General features: G+C 42.0%; 1 protein-coding gene across 1 annotated transcript in view; it reads right to left on the reverse strand.

The window, feature by feature from the left end:
* The window catches only part of alk (ALK receptor tyrosine kinase), a 768,505-nt gene that overhangs the window by 148,207 nt on the left and 601,431 nt on the right, over positions 1–18,867 (reverse strand). The window contains exon 5 of the mRNA XM_029621021.2: positions 3,268–3,425. Coding sequence (XP_029476881.2) covers positions 3,268–3,425 — 158 coding nt within the window. The remainder of the gene's footprint in view (positions 1–3,267; positions 3,426–18,867) is intronic.

An 18,867-nucleotide genomic window follows, 5' to 3' on the forward strand; every position in this document is an offset into this window, starting at 1 on the left:
TACATGTTCAATTTACATGAATTCCGTTGATCAAATATTGTACTTATCATGGCCTACACACCGAGAATGAGACACAAATACAAGTTCTGGTGTGCAACTCTTAACCCCAACGTACTACAAAACGCATACGCTGGGATTTGGGAAGCATATACAGGGCGTGAATAATTTGGTAAATAAACTAACATGGACAAAACAAGAAACACGAGTAGTGTACAGACATTAAAAACAAAGAGTCAATAACACCTCGGGAAAGAACCAAAGGGAGTGACATATATAGGGAAGGTAATCAGGCAGGTGATTGAGTCCAGGTGAGTCTGATGAGGCATTGATGCGCGTAACGATGGTGACAGGTGTGCGTAATAATGAGCAGCCTGACAACCTCATGTGCCGGAGAGGGAGTATGACCCCCCCCCCCCCCGAAGCTTCACAATACCGATCATTAATAGTCCCAATTAACTCATTACGGAAGCAGAGACTGGAACAAATAAGGCAAATAAGCAATCCCCATAAGGGATTTGAGTTTGAGAGTGGGCCTTATCAAACACACAGCAGAGGCAGGTAATTCGAGCCAGGCCTAGCGGCAGGTGCTCGAGGGACGAGCAGTACACTGCGCACAGTTCTCCTCCATTGTTGATCAGCTGATAGCTGTTGTGGAGAGCTGGTGCGACGGATTAAGGTTTAGCTTGGAGAGACATGCAGAGGTGGATGGGTGTACTGTTGAAATGTACCCAGGTGCTGTTTTAGGAAAGAACAGAGTGTGCGTGTGTTGTTGGCCCCAGAATGGGGACGTTGTGAGCTACCCAACAGGAGAACAATTAGAGTCTTGTCTAATTCTTGGATTTGCATGAGCAACAGCAATCTGTTCTGTTCTGTTCTGTTGTTGGAGGTCTGAGAGGCACTGTTACGCAAATAGTAGGGATGAGTTTTATGTGTGGAGCGGGTGCCTGCTTTTGTGTGTGTGTGTGTGTGTGTGTGTGTATGTGTGTGTGTTGGGATCATCAAATAGATTTTTGCATTAAATGTAAAGTGCTGCATGTGGAAAATGAGGAAGTAATACAGCCAAAATACATTTGCTTGCATCGATGTGCGTGAGCATTCAATATGTTTGCGTCTCTGATAACTCAATCATGATAACTCAATGGATCAGTCCGGTGCATTTCATTTGATAACATCTGTGAGTTTTGGGCTCAATTAGACAGCTGCCAGAAATAATATCACTTCAAACATTATAAATCAGTAGATTTACTGACAGAATTATTGAACTGCTCTGATTCAAAAAATTTTTTTTATTAAAGCACCTCAAATTGAATCAGAAAATTGGAGCCTTAAGACTTCAGAGTCAAAGAAGTGTATTTATTTTCTGGACTAAAAACACTGAAATATTCTGCTTGAACAATCAGTCTCAGCCTCTCCATAGAGTGATATGGTTCCCTTTCAATAAAGGCTGGTAGATTTAAATGTACCTTCCTTTCGGTTCAAACAGAAGACATGGAGTACAATAATGACCTTTTAAGGGAGACATTCATCCTAAAAAAAAAATGTTAAAATGTTTGGGGTGTTCGAACATTTGTAAAAACCTAGAGTTGAAAGGGGTTTGGATTTACATGTTTCTAGGACCATGGTTTCTTGGCTATATATACGTAGTTCTCCTCAGTAAACTTTTATCTCTTCTTGTCGGTGTTAAGACTCAGAGCGATGCAGTAGAACTGTTTAAAGGGGAAACTGTGTATCAAACTGAAGGTTGTGACTACCTCCTAAACTTTTCTGTCACTGTTTGTTAGAAGATAAGTTGTCTGCACTTTGATGTGCAATGGTTCTTAAAGTTTAGTACTTGCAGACTACTCTGTTTGCAGCTTCTATCTAGTAACTCACAAAACAGATTTCTGAAAAACATAGTTAACTTAAGAGTTTGGGACATTCTCTCAATTGACTTTTGTGTAAAGTCTGTGCCTAAACAGTCAAGCTCCATGGTGACGCTTGGTCACTTGCGAATATCAATTTAGTGCGGACATCCCATCAAGTATTTGTCCACACTCTGTTTCTCTACTTTTACTGACACACAACAGCTGCTGTAACAGTGATTTGCCTGTTCTAATAACCCAAAGTGGAAAACTATAACTCAACTTGTTACTCTTTTGAAATCCACATCTTATACCACATTTCTATAATAATGTACACTTCCTCAAAACCTCAAAGCAAGGGTCCCTACTTTTCTGCATCCAGCTTTGAGGAAATTGAATCAGCAGGATTAACCTAATTTAAGGACCTCTCAAGGTTCAAATAGAGCGATACTATCCCCCTGTAGCACGCCATCCGTGCATTTAATTCCACAACATACAGTAATTGGGTTAGCATCCAGAACGGCAGCCGTTAAAATCTCCAGTTTAAAACATTTGCAAGGCTTTTCAAACACCCATTGCTGTGCCATCAAAGCTTTAGCTATGAAAGCAGCAACTGTTTCCAAAGTTCACTGTAATTCCACAGAAGCAAATACAGTTAATTTAGCTAATTTAACTAAGTTTTTCAATCCAAAGACAAATAATATGAAATAATGATAATAAGATGAAATAATAAAATATAACATTCATATTACATAAATATTACATTTAAGCTATTTATTCAGTTATTTTATTTAGTAATTTTCAATACATCACTGAGAGCATTGTGCTTGGAACACAGTAAATTGAACAAAAAGGAAGTGTAAAGATGTGAGCAAGGAACCTTTGACACTCGATTCAAGGCTACAGAATAATGAAATGTATACTTCACATGCCTTCAAAGACAGGCATTTTGGTAAGCTTTTAATTAATATGTATTTATTGTTTTGATTGTGTTATTGTTTCATTTTTTTGTTTATAAATATGTGTCTAACTTTTTAAATCTGCACTGTTGGGAATGGGTTCATAAGTAACATTTCACTGTAGAGTCTACACCTGTTGTATTCAGCACATGTGACCAATAACATTTTGTTTGATTTAAATAAAGTAGGGGGAACAGTAGATGAGAATTTTTGAGCGAATCAGAAATGTTATCTACATAGATGTGGATGTACAGCACCCACTTGAGGTAGACAGTGCCCATATAACCACATATCCAGGACCAGATTAGACAACTCCAAATCCTAACCTTCTCTATAAGGAACTATTAGTAGAACCCAAATATTTGATCTTGGATCAGTCTTTAGCCTCAACTTCTACCCACTCCACAGCACAATCAGTAGCGTGCAGACACACAACACAGCAATTGCTAGCTTAGATGTTCACTTACCCACTGTGCAGTTGGTGGTGAAGCCCGGTTCGATGGTAGTGGTGAAACCCGGGTCGATGGTGGCAGTGGCGTCCTGCTCGATCGGCCGGTCATAACTGGCCTGGATCCTGAAGGGCGTGGTTCCGCGGGATCCCAGGGTGAGGTGGACCACCGCCCAGCTGCCGAGGAGAGAGATGAGCATCAAGATCAGGGCCACTAGTAGACACCCCGGGCGACAGGACCCCCCGTGCCTACTGTTGGTGTAGGGGGTCAGAGCAGGGGTCCCCTCTTCCTCCAGCTGAGTTTCCCCCTCCATACTGGTCTCGGGAGAGGAGGCAGACTGGGTTCCCGTAGAGCCTGTGGGGTTCGAGTCCCCCTCCTCCTCCCCTTGCAATTTTGGAGGGTCCCCCTCTTCCTTAGCCTGGTGGTGCATGCCCCTTTTCAGTTCCCACCCCTGGGTATTTTCCGCCGGGTTATGGGTGGACAAGCTTTTGGTGGAGACTCTTTCTAAAGCTGACAGGTGGCGTGCGTAGATGACACCCTGCACCTCAGTGCGAGAGGTGGCTGAAATGGAGTGTGCAAGTGTGTGTGTGTGTCAAAGTCAGAATGGATGTGTGCACACTTCACACACCACTGCTAGCCCCTGTGTGCAAGTTAGGGGCAGAGGAGATCCTGAAGCGAATGCTCTCCCCAGCCAGCCACCGCCTGCCTTTGTGTAGTTCAACGTGGTCCATAATTTTATTAAGCAAATTGCAGCTTATTTCACTTTGGCTCCGGGCTACTGACCAATGATTTATCCCTCCCTCTTTCTCTCTCTCTCTCTCTCCTTCCTCTCCTCTCTCTGTCCAATCATCCACCATAACCATGTGCGTTTCCTGTCATATTTACCTATGACACATGTGGCCTCTCCCCTCTCTATTGGATCAACATGAGGAAGTACAGTAGCTGTGGATGTGGCTACTCAATTAACACTCAATTACAAACGTGCACATACACGCACAACACACACACACACAGACACACACACTTACTGTGTGTGTGTCTGTGGTACTTAAATTGACGTATATGGTTAACTCTTGTTTCCCATGCATTTTACATCATTTAACCTTTTAGTGACATCACTGTTGTTTAATGTTGAAAATATAGATGAATCATTAGTTAATCAATTGAAATCTTAATGTTTTAATAACGTAACAAAAAATCAATCTTAACATTGCATGTGTTTTGACAGAATGATTGTCAATTCTTAATTTAATTTAGTGTACAGTTCCAGTCAAAGGTTGACACACCTATTAATTCCAGGTTTTTCTTAATTTTTTACTATTTTCTACATTGTAGAATAATAGTGAAGACATCAAAACTATGAAATAACAAAAAAAGACACCAAAAAGTATTATTTTATATTTGAGATTCATAAAAGTAGCCACCCTTTGCCTCGATGACAGCTTTGCACACTCTTGGCATTCTCTCAACCAGCTTCATGAACTACCTCTGCTGCAGAGAAGAAGTTCATTGGAGTTACAAGCCTCAGAAATTGCAGCCCAAATAAAAGTAAAATATACATCTTAACCTCAACTGTTCAGAGGAGACTGCATGAATCAGGCCTTCATGTTTAAATTGCTGCAAAGAAACCATTACTAAAGTACACCAATAAGAAGAGACTTGCTTGGGCCAAGAAACATGAGCAATGGACAATAGACAGGTGGACATTTGTCCTTTGATCTGATGAATCCAATTTTGAGATTTTTGGTTCCAACAGCCTTGTCTTTGTGAGACGCAGAGTAGGTGAACGGATGATCTCTGCATGTGTGGATCCCACCATGAAGCATGGAGGAGGAGGTGCGATGGTGTGGGGGTGCTTTGATGGTGACATTGTTGGTGATTTATTTAGAATTCAAGGCACACTTAACCAGCATGGCTACCACAGCATTCCGTAGTGGTACGCCATTCCATCTGGTTTGCGCTTGATAGTGGGACTATAATTTGTTTTTCAACATGAAAATGACCCAACACACCTCTAGGCTGTGTAAGGGCTATTTGACCTAGAAGGAGAGTGATTATAATTTTTTTGTTTTTGTTTTGGAGTGCTGCATCAGATGACCTGGCCTCCACAATAACCCGACCTCAACCCAGTTGGGATGAGTGTACTGCAGAGTAAAGAAAAAGCAGCCAACAAGTGCTCAGCATATTTGGGAGCTCCTTTAAGACTATTGGAAAAAACATTCCAGGTGAAGCTGGTTGAGAGAATGCCAAGAGTGTGCAAAGCTGTCATCAAGGCAAAGGGTGGCTACTTTGAAGAGTCTAAAATATAAAATATATTTAGATTTGTTTAACACCTTTTTGGTTACTACATGATTCCATTTGTGTTATTTCATAGTGTTGATGTGTCTTCTACAATGTAGAAAATAGTAAAAATAAAGAAAAAACGAGTAGGTGTGTCCAAAATGTTTACTGGTACTCTATGTGGGAACTGCTTCGACTGGGAGGCATGCAACAGGCTTTACCAGGCAAAAGTGTGTCTGTGACGGCAAATACAGCGCAGCTGTATGGGCTGCTTGTCCAATCAGCATCCAGGATCCAAACAACCCGTTTTATAAATCTCATTTAGACTCTCAGAGGTTACGTCCCAATGGCACCCTATTCCTACATAGCACACTTCATTTTACCAGAGCCCTATGGGCCCTGGTAGAAAGTAGTGCACTATATAGGGAATAGGGTGCAATTTGGAACAGATTCTCAGAAAGGAGTGTAATGATAACGACCTGTCACTGAGCTTTAGACAAATGGACCTTTGCGGCTTTGTGTATAGTCCTGCGTTTCTCAAAGCCCATCCATAGACCACAATTTACCCTCATTGTACGGAAACAAAAATAGACGAAAGACTCAGTTAGCTAGACTACTGCCCGTTTCCAATTAATCTAATACATTTCATCATGCTATTCATAATTTAGTTATTTTTAGAGAGGGTTTATTTTGGATAATGTGCTCTCGCTCTGTTTGTGTTCATTTGGTGGGTTGGGGTTGTTAAGGTTGTAATCGGATTGGCCATGTTTGTTTGTCATTAGCTTTTTATCCATACACATTAGTTTACGCTGTATACATCCAATGTCATTGACTGTAATGTGCTAGCAAGATGAACTCTTGCCCACCATCCTTTGTCTATGGTAATAACAGTATAGTATATGGCTGGTACAGTAGGTTATAGTAGATAAGGTAAATATTAAGGTCAATGTGAATGTAGCACATCATTGAACATTTATATGGAAATATTTGGATGTCTGGAAGCTTTAAATTGATGTGGCGTGCTGTTGGCCACTGTCTTGAAACTGTACACACACACACACACACTGCTGTCTCAGCTGACAGCACTGCAGCACTGGCATCACAGTGAAGTCCCCACAGACTTTTCCTACCTTGAAGAGACATGTTTCATTCAGAGGCCATCACGAAGTCAACAGGACATAATGATAGACCTGTCACTCCAGGCAGCCTTGTTTTGCACTGTTTGTGTGTGTGTGTGTGTGTGTGTGTGTGTGTGTGTGAGAGAGAGAGAGATTGTGTGTTTTGCAGGACTATCAGGGTCACAGTTTAATGGACTCTTCCCCCTGTGTGAAATGTATTTATTCTTCTCAGGACTTGATTGCCTTGTCACAGCATGATTTACATGCAAACTGCTCCGACGTGCAAAACACTCATTCTCCAGTCCCATCTTATCAGTAGATTATGAAAATAATGTACAGTCCTAGTACAACAATCAAAACAACATAAATTGACAGGGAAATAAATCGTAACCAAAATATTTCCGTGTCAGGTAAAATAACATTTCCCCCCAGGTAATCCTTCTATAATTTTCCTGCGTTTATTTTAAAAACACTGTGATACTGAGGTTACCTTGTATCATATGGTAGCTGTGACATCATGACATTTTTTTTTGTGTCATTTAGTTCGACTGCACGACTAGGCTCCAAAGATACAGCCACGAACTGTCCTGTATCACTGCCCGTACGAACTGCAACTCTTCTCGACTAGGCTCCAAAGAAACAGCCACGAACTGTCCTGTATCACTGCCCGTACGAACCGCCACTCTACCTGACTAGGCTCCAAAGAAACAGCCACGAACTGTCATGTTTCACTGCCCGTACGAACCGCCACTCTTCTCGACTAGGCTCCAAAGAAACAGCCACGAACTGTCCTGTATCACTGCCCGTACGAACCGCCACTCTACCTGACTAGGCTCCAAGGAAACAGCCACGAACTGTCCTGTATCACTGCCCGTACGAACCGCCACTCTACTCGACTAGGCTCCAAAGAAACAGCCACGAACTGTCCTGTATCACTGCCCGTACGAACCGCCACTCTACCTGACTAGGCTCCAAGGAAACAGCCACGAACTGTCCTGTATCACTGCCCGTACGAACCGCCACTCTACTCGACTAGGCTTCAAAGAAACAGCCACGAACTGTCCTGTATCACTGCCCGTACGAACCGCCACTCTACGCACTGCTGTCAGACTGTATAATAACTCAAATGTTTTCCCCCCCAAAAACAATGTTTAACAATCACTATTTAACATTTCAGTTTCCATTGTGAAAAATGTCCTGCAATGTTTTAAGTGTCTTGTATTCTATTTTAGGAAATGTATTATTACATTTTAAGTTAGTTTTTTCTTTTGCTATTCTCCACACAATTTCATTATGATGTATATTCTGCCATTTTATCTGTGAGCTAGAATCAATAAACTCATACTACTTCAACTTGTAAGCATAAAGTATTGCCAATGGCAGTCTTCATGCAACACTGAATGTAGCATCAATCAATCAAATGTGAATTGTACTGTAAACTGTACAGCAGTTTACATTATACAGGATAGCAATTATTATACTGCAAAAGTTATAGTCTGGCAGAATCAAGCTAAATCCACATAAAAGTCCATGACAGCAACACTATAATTGGTTAAAGCACAACCATTCTAGGTTCAAGTCCCAGTAACTCAAAGGGGTTAACTACCCAGTAGAGTCCCAGTATGTATCTATAGCAACAGGGGAGGATCATAGCCTAGTATGGAGACATGGCTTAATATTATAATAGAATTTCCCCTCAGACACACACAGCCAAGCAGACTTTGATCATGCAGGGACTGTGGATGGTTAACATCACATTGGCTTTTTATATCCCTGAGATGAAATCGATTGAAATCGAGGTGGCTGGAAGAGGTCTGGAGGTAGAGGTGTTTGGAGATTGCAGGATCAGGGTATCTATTAAAGCCACATTGGTTTCGACTGTCCAATAGCATACTGCACAACAAGTGGGGCCTGCCGCGCAGAGAAAACCGTTGATAAGATCGACCGCTTTGACAAGCCAGACTGTGTGAATGCTACTTCCTCAAAATTAAATGGGAAACATTTGAATGTTATCTGTCGAGGGGGCTGGGAACCTGGTGCGCCACTCCTTCATGTGATTGGGTGAGAAACGGTGAGGGGCATGCGGTGGTTGGGTTTGCTCTGTGTGGTCAAAGGGAAACCAATAGAAAATGCAAAATCTGACATGCTCAACTCAAAGTTCTGCAAATAACTCAATCTTCCATTCAAAGTTTCATTCAGGTGAAAGGTGAGTACAACTGTTTTGACTGTTTGTTGTTGTCGTGACATCAAGCAGCATCTAAAATCGCACCTCTCATTGAACTATGGACCTTTATTTCCCAGAATTCATGAAAATAACATAGTTTACTGACCACTATGAAGCTTAACTCAAGGTTAGCAAAGTTGTTCACAGCTGAGTCACAAAAGTGACTTGTCCCGCCTTTCTATGCTAAGCAAATTAGCTAGTGTGAGAAAGCAACAATCAAAGCGAACCCTCAGCTATTTCATTGTATACAATTTTCACAGGAAGCGAAACAAACAAACAAACCAGGAAGGAAAAAAGGACTACTACTAGTGAGTCGGCGAGGGATTTGTGTTGGGGTGGCAATTTCACATGCCCTAGAAACACCAACAGAAGCACAGCAAGCAATGAGACAGGCAGGAACACACAGTCAATGCCCCTCTCTCTCAACTCTCTCGAACTGATTCAGGCCGCGTGAGGCAGCCAGCCTGGCTCAAAATAAAAGAGAGAAAGATTGAGGAGAGAGAGAGGAATATGAAGAGAGAGATAGTGAGAAGGACGGAGAGAGATTTGTAGGCTCTGAAATCCCTAAACTTCCATTGAGCTCCAAGTCGACCCCCATGTCACAACTGACAAAAACCTTTCAAGACCAAACCATGTTGTCTCTTTGAGTTCCATCTCATGGTCAGGGAACCATGCGGCTTCAATATGATACACTGTTCACACTACTGAGTAGAGTCAAATTCAGCAGTATTGTGGTGGCCTGGTTACACATCTACCAGAAAGGTATTGTACAGGCATTGTCCTTTCCAGCAAAGTTGCAACAACTATGGTGGGTGTAGAGAAGAAGCAAGAACATTCATAAAAAAATATATACTGTATATCTGAGCCAGAACAGAATGGTTCAGGTCGGCACGCTATTGTGAAAAGGGCATGAGTCAGTTCCTCCTACACCTCCCCATACAGAGACACAGTCCATCCCTAATCTTAGGCCTAAAAGACACAGGAAAAAATTGAAACAGCACTGACTGTCAATATGCCAGGCTAAGTGGTCAAATTGAGTGACATTGATATAAATTAATAGTGTTTAAGGAATCCAAATGTGGACTAAATAAGAAGACAAGTGTGGGGACGATATGAATGACGAAAACACAACTGACAGTAACTGTCATCCCACGTGGGTGTTGTGTGTGCATGTGTGTCACCCACAAGAATATAGGTGAAGTCACAGTAGCTGGTGGTGTGTGTGTGGTTACTTAAGTGAATAAATAAATCGGGTCCTTGTGAGTCGGCGCTCCCCAGGCCAGCTGCTGAATGTTAAGGAAGTGAGAACTGACAGGATGCTAGCTGTGGCTGTCATCATGCTTCTGCCGCCCGTATCCTGTGTCTGCGGGGCTAATCTGGGAAGTGTTATAGTGGCAGGGCTAATCACATTAGACCTGTAATTGGTTTGCAATGCGACATGCATCTGGGCCCATATGCTAAATGCTACCTATATAGTGCTCTGGGAAGTTGGAAAAGGCTCAGAGGGTAGAGAGGATTGGCTGTTTTTCAGACTTGTTTCAGCTGGTATTTGCAAAGAAAATGGTACTTTCCCTCAAATAATTCAACCAAATTGATAAGTACCGGTTCTGTGTTGGTGACACTTCATTTCAGGCATGTTTCAACTGGTTTTTAAATAGAATTTACTAGGAAAATGTGTGGTAAGAAGGATTATTTCGGGTGCTTACCCTGAACTGAAGTAATTCAACCGAAGTGGTAACTACTGTACCTGGTACTAACTGGTAGGAAATGCATGTTTCAATGAATCTCAATGACACTGACATGTAACCGACTTCGCCCCCACTTCGGCACGGCTTTAGGTGTGTTACTGAAGCTACTGTCACTGTGGAGGAGTTTCTGGTCGCCGTAGGAGAGAAGAACGTGACGCATGTTGCTTATGCGTCACGGATTAATAACGCGGTGGTGGCATTTCTTAAAGAATAGCGCCTTGTAGATCGTATGGTTGAGCATGGCGTACTTCTTTCTTAAAGGAATGTTTATTCAAGTTATACCACTTTTTTATCCTTCATTGCGGTTTGGGAAGTTCGCAAGTTCAATTAAGATTGTCCTGTTGGGTTGCAAACACCCGGCTTTGAAACAGGTTATGTCGTTTCGGCAACAGGTGTTTATGTTTTTGGACTCACTGTAGCACACTTTGGAGTTATCATTTAAAGTCAAGTATGACAACAGACTGTATATGGCTTATTCTAGTATGCTAGTACAGGTAGTCAACAGTGTTTTGAGTGTGGGGGTATTGACCATAAGCAACATGCTTGCCCGAAAATGGAGAAGACAGAGGGAGGGGCGCAGGTGGTCCTCGTAATGCCTGGGCCCACTGATGTAGGGAGAGGTGGGCCGACAGTGGTAGAGCAGCCACAAGCACCTGTTGCTGAAGAACAAGTTGTCCATGTTGAGGGCACAGAGTTACAACTTGTATTAGAGGGAAATGTTATGCAGCAGAAAAATATTGTTGTAGAAGGTCAGGATGGATCTGAAGAGCCATTTCCTCAGACTGGTGAGGAGGTGCCCAGTGCTGGCGTACAGGAGGGGGTTCATGTGGAGCTAATCTCCCAGATAGTGGAGGAGATGCCCACTATGATAAATGGGGTACAGGAGGGGGTTCAGGTGGGGCTAGTCTCCCAGGTAGTGGAGGAGATGCCTGGTATGAGTGATGGGCTGCAAGTGAGGAGTGTTGAGAGGGATGTGGTAGAAGGGAGTCAAGGGTCTGTGGCCTCAGTTGAGGAGGATCAGGAGAATGATATGGATATCTCTATTGATAACCAGCTGGCGACGACTCAATTTACAATCTAGAGGAGTTAACCTCTTCAGTCGACCCTCTACTTTTTTGAACATTCTGTTAAAAATCGCGCAACATTTCAGCGCCCTGCTACTCATGCCAGGAATATAGTATATGCATTTGCTTAGTCTGTGTGGATAGAAAACACTCAGACGTTTAAAAAATTGGTTAAATCACTGCTGTGGCTTTACCAGAACGGCATTTACATCGAAAAGCACAGGAAAAACTGATCACTGAAAATGGGGAAAATATATCCATGCGCTACTTGAACCCATTGATAAACGTGAACCACAATTAATTGACTGAGGTTGCAGTACCTACAGCTTCCACAGGGTGTCTAGAGTCTTGTCATTTCCCTTCGAGTTTTTTCTTGGTCAAACACATACAGGACACCGTATCTAATCCGGTCTAGGACCGGATATTTTCGTTGAGTTTCTAGCCGGACATTTTTCCAGACGGACAGCTAATGATCTTTACATCGCCTCCTGATGAATTTTATCGCTTATTAACGTTTACTAATACCTAAAGTTGCATTACAAACGTATTTCGAAGTGTTTTGTGAAAGTTTATCGTCGACTTTTTGAATTTTAAAAAATGACGTTACGTTTTGAAACAATGTTTTTTTCGTTTATCACACAGTCTACATATAACGATATCTAGGCTTTATATGGACCGATTTAATCGAAATAAAGACCCAAATAGTGTTTATGGGACATCTAGGAGTGCCAACAAAGAAGATGGTGAAAGGTAATGCATGTTTTCTATTTTATTGTGCGGTTTGTGTAACGCCGAAATGCTAATTATTTTGTTTACGTCCCCTGTGGGTCTTTTGGGGTGTTGCATGCTATCAGATAATAACTTCTCATAGCTTTCCCCAAAAAGCATTTTAAAAATCTGACTTGTTGCCTGGATTCACAACGAGTGTAGCTTTAATTCGATACCCTGCATGTGTATTTTAATGAACTTTTGAGATTTAACTAATACTATTAGCATTTAGCGTAGCGCATTTGCATTTCCAGAGCTCTAGTTGGGACGCAAGCGTCCCGAGTAGAAGCAACAGGTTAAATGGGTTCCTGGATCAGACTTTCGGGAAATCTGTCAAATTGGCAGATTTTTTTGATGTTGAGTTTGTGAGGTCAGCTGTGATGTTACAGAAGACGGTGGGGTTAGACCAGTTGAGTGAGAAGAAACGTTTTCACTTCAGGAAATTTGTTACTGCTGTAACTGCAGCAAAAGGTAGTGGGAAATGTGGTCAGGTTAATAGAAAATTAAATGATGATGATCATACCTCATAGGGAGTGTTTTTCCTCTTTGATTTCTCTGTGGTTTCTTCTGATTTTCCTTTCTCTTTTCTATATGGAGGTACTAAGGGTAGGTTCTCTCAATATTAATGGGGGAAGGGACAGGAATAAGAGGGCTTGGGTTTAGAAGTAATAAAAAATAAAAGGCTCAATGTAGTTTTTCTACAGGAGACACATAGTGATGAGGCTAATGAGGTTGACTGGGGTATGTGGTGGGAGGGGCAGCACATGCTCAGTTATGGTACTAATTGCAGTGCTGTGGTGGCAATTTTGTTTTCCTCAGGCTTAGGGGTAACTGTGGTATCTATAACAGAGATGGTCAAGGGACTGGTTTTATTGGTCAAGGTGGATGTAATGTTCATTTTTAATTTGTTTATGTTTGTGCTCCTAATGAGGGTACAGAGCATATTGTTGTTTTTGATGAAATAAAGGAAACGTTAAGACAGTGTGACCAAGAGGGGTTTTAGGGGGGGACTGGAATTGTACAGTAGATTTTACTGTTGACTGCTGAAGAACCTCATCTGCGGTCAGCCACTCGCCTGTCTGGCCTATTAACTGAGTTTGAGCTTTCTGATGTGTGGAGAGTAAGGAATGCAAAAGTTAGGCTTGGTTAAATGTTATTGAAGGTTGTGTCAGTGCAACAAGGTTAGACAGGTTGTATGTATCTCAGCAATACTGTAGTAGGGTTGTAAGGTGTGATATTACTCCTGTGGGTTTCTCTGATCACCATATTGTTACTGTTGATATTCACTTGTCCTGTCCACGAAGGTCATCACCTTACTGGTATTTTAATGTTAATTTGTTACATGATGCCATGTTTTGTGAAAGGTTTTTGTTGTTTTGGGAAAAATGGAGGGTGGGAGGTTGGAAAGGCCCAAATACAATTGTTTTGTCAACAGTATACTGCCCTGTCTTGTATTGAAGTTAGAGACTATCAGGGCCCTTGAACAGGACATCAAATCTAAAGTTCTGAAGTTGTTCACTCAGAATGACCCAGGACTAGTTATGAACTTACAGGACAAGAGACTGAGGTCGTTTTTACATAAAAGGGTGAAGGGTGCCTTGATTAGGTCTCGTTTTGCTACCCTCAAGGATATGGATGCTCCTAGGGCTTAAAAAACCCTAGGACAGTCAACATTGCAACGCAAACAGATGGTCTGCTTTCGTCTCCCTGATGGGAAGGTGACCACTGATGACAGTAAAATGCGCCAACCTGCCGTGGATTTTTTGTTTGCCCTCTATAAGGCGGAGGATTGTGATTCTCTGTGTACTGAACAGTTGCTAAATGGACTTCCTCAATTGGGCCCTGAGCAGAGAGTTGTTTTGGACTCTGACATTACTCTGCAGGAGCGGTCCACAGCAGTTATGCAGCTCTCAACAGGCCGAGCCCCTGGCATCGATGGTTTAACCAGTTGGATTTAGGCGGCGCTATTTAAATTTTGGGATGAAAAACGTTCCCGTTTTAAACAAGATATTTTGTCACGAAAAGATGCTCAACTATGCATATAATTGACAGCTTTGGAAAGAAGACACTCTGACGTTTCCAAAACTGCAAAGATATTGTCTGTGAGGGCCACAGAACTGATGTTACAAGCGAAACCCAGATAAAAATCCAACCAGGAAGTGCCGCATTTTTTAAAACCGCCTCATGCCAATGACTCCTTATATGGCTGTGAATGAGCTACGAATGAGCTTACATTTTACACGTTTTCCCCAAGGTGTCTACAGCATTGTGACGTCTTTTTAGGCATTTCCCTTGAAGAATGGCTGTAAGAGACCATATATGGCATGTGGTCACATGGTGTCTCCCGCAGAAAACCTTGCGTAAAATACTGAGGTAGCCATTTTTCCAATCGCTTCTTATGAGAAACCAACTGCCTCGACGGATATAATATATTTGTTAAAAACACCTTGAGGATGGATCCTAAACAACGTTTGCCGTGTTTCTGTCGATATTATGGAGCAAATTTTGAAAAAAGTTTGCCGTTATAGTTGTAGCATTTTAGGGTCGATTTCTCAGCCAAGCATGATGAACAAACGGGAGCTAATGTGTTTGAGGCCATGATTACGCTCCCGGATATACGGGTTTGCTCGTCGCAAAAGGTTAACATCTGAGTTTTATAAGCACTTTTGGGGTCTATTGGGGAGGATTTTTATGAAGTGGTTTGTGGATCTTTTCATGAGGGTTCTCTTCCTGTATCCTGTCAATGTGCAGTGCTTTCATTGTTGCCAAAAAAGGGGGATTTGGCTCTTATAAAAAATTGCCGACCTGTTTCATTTCTGTGTGCAGAATATAAAATGGTATCTAAATGTCTTTCAAACAGGTTGAAAGAGTATCTGGGGCTGTTGGTCCACAAGGACCAGTCTTACTGTGTACCTGACCGCTTGTCCTGTTAACTTGTTTCTAATAAGAGATGTTTTAAACATGTGTAAACTGCCTAATGTAAATGTGGGTTTTCTTTCTTTGGATCAGGAGAAGGTCTTTGATCGTGTGGACCACCAGTACATGTTCAAAACAATGAAAGCCTTTGGGTTTGATGATGTTTTTTTTTCCTGGATGAGTTTACTGTATGCTGGGGCCTCATGTATGGTGAAGGTGGGGGGTGGTTTGAGTTGCCCCATCACTGTCAAAAGGGGTAGTTATATTGTCTGGCAATTGATCCAATGCTTTGTTTTTAAAGAGCGAGGCTTACTGGTTTCTCTGTGCCAGGGGTAATGATAGCACTGTCTGTGTATGCAGATGACGTGACAGTTTTTATTACAGGGGCTGAGGATGTTAAGGTTCTCTCAAACACTTTAGCTGAGGAGGTCCCCTCATACACCTTTAGAGTCGATTGGGGAAAGAGTGAATCGCTGTGGGCAGGTCAGCTTCAGACGGGGTCCGCTCCACAGTTACCAGGGTGGCTTCAGTGGGGCAGAGATGGGATGAAGACTTTGGGTTTTTCTAGGCTCTGATGCATTTCAGAAAAAGAACTGGGAGGGTGTAGTGGAGAAAGTGTGTGCCAGACTGTCAAGGTAGAAATGGGTGCTACCCCAGCTGTCTTATAGGGGAAGGGTACTGGTTGTCTGAGAGAACCAAAAGAGGTTCTCTCTTCCCAAATGTTTATATTTGGGCTAAAGTATTTCGTCGAAGGAGTGTAAATATTTTGCTTAATTTTGTGTTAGGTACAGCTAAATTAGCAATTTGGACGACCCGAAAGAAGGGGGTCTGTGGATGTGGTGGGAATGCTGGAGGGAATGTTGGCAGCGAGACTGAGGGTTGAGTTTGCCTATTACAAACTGATTAACAATATTGATCTGTTTATGAGTATATGGGGTATTCAGAGTCCATTGTGTTTAGTTACTGTGGAGGAGGATTTGGTACTGTGTTTTTAATTGATTGTGGTTTTAATTGATTGCGCCTAAAACTTAGCCAGGACAGCCTTTCATAGTCTGACACCTCACACTAAATTCTTCCGCTGCTCTGTCATTTGCTGCAGACTTTACTCTAAATCTGCCATAATTGAAAGTCGTTTGGGTGATGCTGTTTGTGGTGAATGCAAAGTCATCAGCAATTGGATCATCTCTAACCAATCACAGTATCAAAGCCAATTACGTACTTGGAAAGCGACGCTTCACCCATGACTGTTCTGGCTCTGGCCCAACCCATCGGTTTCTGGGACCCATCATGAAGGCCTCGAATGTGTTTTCATTTTGTAAAGGGTCATGGAGTATGGTCAGATCCCGACTCCTTGTGGAAAACCATTATACCAAAAGGCTAAAAGGTGTTGGTTTTGTACTAAGGTTGTTTAATATTTTTTACAAGGGGCTCACATTTAATTACATTTTATGCACCTGATCACTTCACTTTTCAAAAAAAGAAATCCATTAAACAGTAAATCAACATTGTATGGCCTTACTTCAGAAGAGGAGAACCTACATATGATGGATTTACAGTTGGGTACTGGGGTCTTTTGGCAGTCTTATAGGAAGTGTAGTTTGTTGCCATTTGATATTAATATCAAAGAACATGCAGTGCTTCTGTACTTGCTATGCTTGAAAAGGCATGAATGCTTTGTTAGATGCACTCTAGTGAAGTATGCTTATGGGGGATGTGTTGCTGTATATATTCAGAGTCGTATCCCTGTAATGCTAAAGAGAAGATCTTATGTCAAGTGTTATTGAAGTTTTGTGGTTGCAGGTTCACTTGGCACTGTCACACCCTGATCTGTTTCACCTGTCCTTGTGATTTTCTCCACCGCCTCCAGGTGTCACTTATTATCCTCACTGTATATATGCCAATGCTTCCAGTCTCTCTGTGCCAGTTCATCTTGTTTGCCAAGTCAACCAGGGTTTCCTTGTTCCTATTTTTTTGTTCTAGTCCTCCTGGTTTTGACCCTTGCCTGTCTTGACTCCGAACCCGCCTGCTTTTGACCACTCTGCCTGTTCTGTCTTCAAGCGACTTACCTGCATATCCCCTTGTACTGCTTGGACTTGGATCTGGTTACTGAACCCCTGTCTGGCCTGACCTTGAGTTGCCCTTCGTCTGGTACTGTTTTGGAATCGGTTAATGAACTCTCGCCTGTCCCCGACCTACCTTTTGCCTGCCCCTTGGATTAATACAAATTGGAGCTCACCCATCTGCTTCCTGTGTCTGCATTTGGGTCTCACCTTGTGTCCTTATAGGCACATCTAAAGCCTTTTAATTTAGGGTGTTCCTATAGGCCACCAAGTGCTAACAATCAGTATCTAAATAATATGTATGAAATGCTTTATAGTGTATGTGATGTAAACAGAGAGGTCTACTTTCTTGGGGACCTGAATATTGATTGGTTTTCATCAAGCTGTCCGCTCAAGAGGAGGCTTCTTACTGTAACCAGTGCCTGTAATCTCGTTCAGGTTCTTAATAAACCTACCAGGGTGTTTACAAACACTACAGGAACAAGATCATCCACATGTATCGATCACAATTTTACTAATGCTGTAGAACTTCATTCTAAAGCTGTATCCGTATCCATTGGATGACGTGATCACAATATAGTGGCTATATCCAGGAATGCCAAAGTTCCAACAGCTGGGCCTAAAATACTGGATAAGAGATCATACAAAATATTTTGCTGTGACTTATGTGGATGATGTTAGAAATATGTGTTTATATTGTGATTAATGAGAAGCATCCAGACACTGTACTTGATGAATTTATGAAATTGCTTCTTATAATTTTTGACAAACATGAAACTGACTGTTAGAACTGTTAAGGCTCCATGGATTGATGAGGAATTGAAAAACTGTATGGTCGAAAGAGATGGGGGAAAAGGAGTGGCTAATAAGTATGGCGGCACATCTGAGTGGCTTACTTACTGCAAATTGAGAAATGATGTGACTAAACTCAACAAAAAGAAGAAGACATTTATGAAGCCAAGATCAATGATATTAAGAACGGTGGAAAAAATATTGAGTTCTTCAAATTAAATTATCGGCAGAAAGACAAATTCAACTCCATGTTTCATCGACTCAGATGGCTTAATCATCACAATACCATTTGATGTTGCCAATTATTTTTATAATTATTTCATTGGAAAAGTGGGCAAACATTGGCAGGAAATGCCAACAACGAACAGTGAGCAATTGTATATTGCATAAAAAACAAATAATGAATGAAAATCATTGCAAGTTTGAATTTTGTAAAGTTAGTGTGGGAGAGGCGGGGGAAATGTATTATCGATCAATAATGACAAACCTTCTGGCATTGACAACTTAGATGGAAAGCTACTGAGGATAGAAGCTGACTCTATAGCCACTCTGTCACGACTTCCGCCGAAGTCCTCTCCTTGTTAGGGCGGCGTATAGGTGGTCGACGTCACCGGCTTTCTAGCCATCGCCGCTCCATTTTTCATGTAC

The sequence above is a fragment of the Oncorhynchus nerka genome, linkage group LG28 (genome assembly GCF_034236695.1).
Source record: "Oncorhynchus nerka isolate Pitt River linkage group LG28, Oner_Uvic_2.0, whole genome shotgun sequence".
Lineage (NCBI taxonomy): Eukaryota > Metazoa > Chordata > Actinopteri > Salmoniformes > Salmonidae > Oncorhynchus > Oncorhynchus nerka.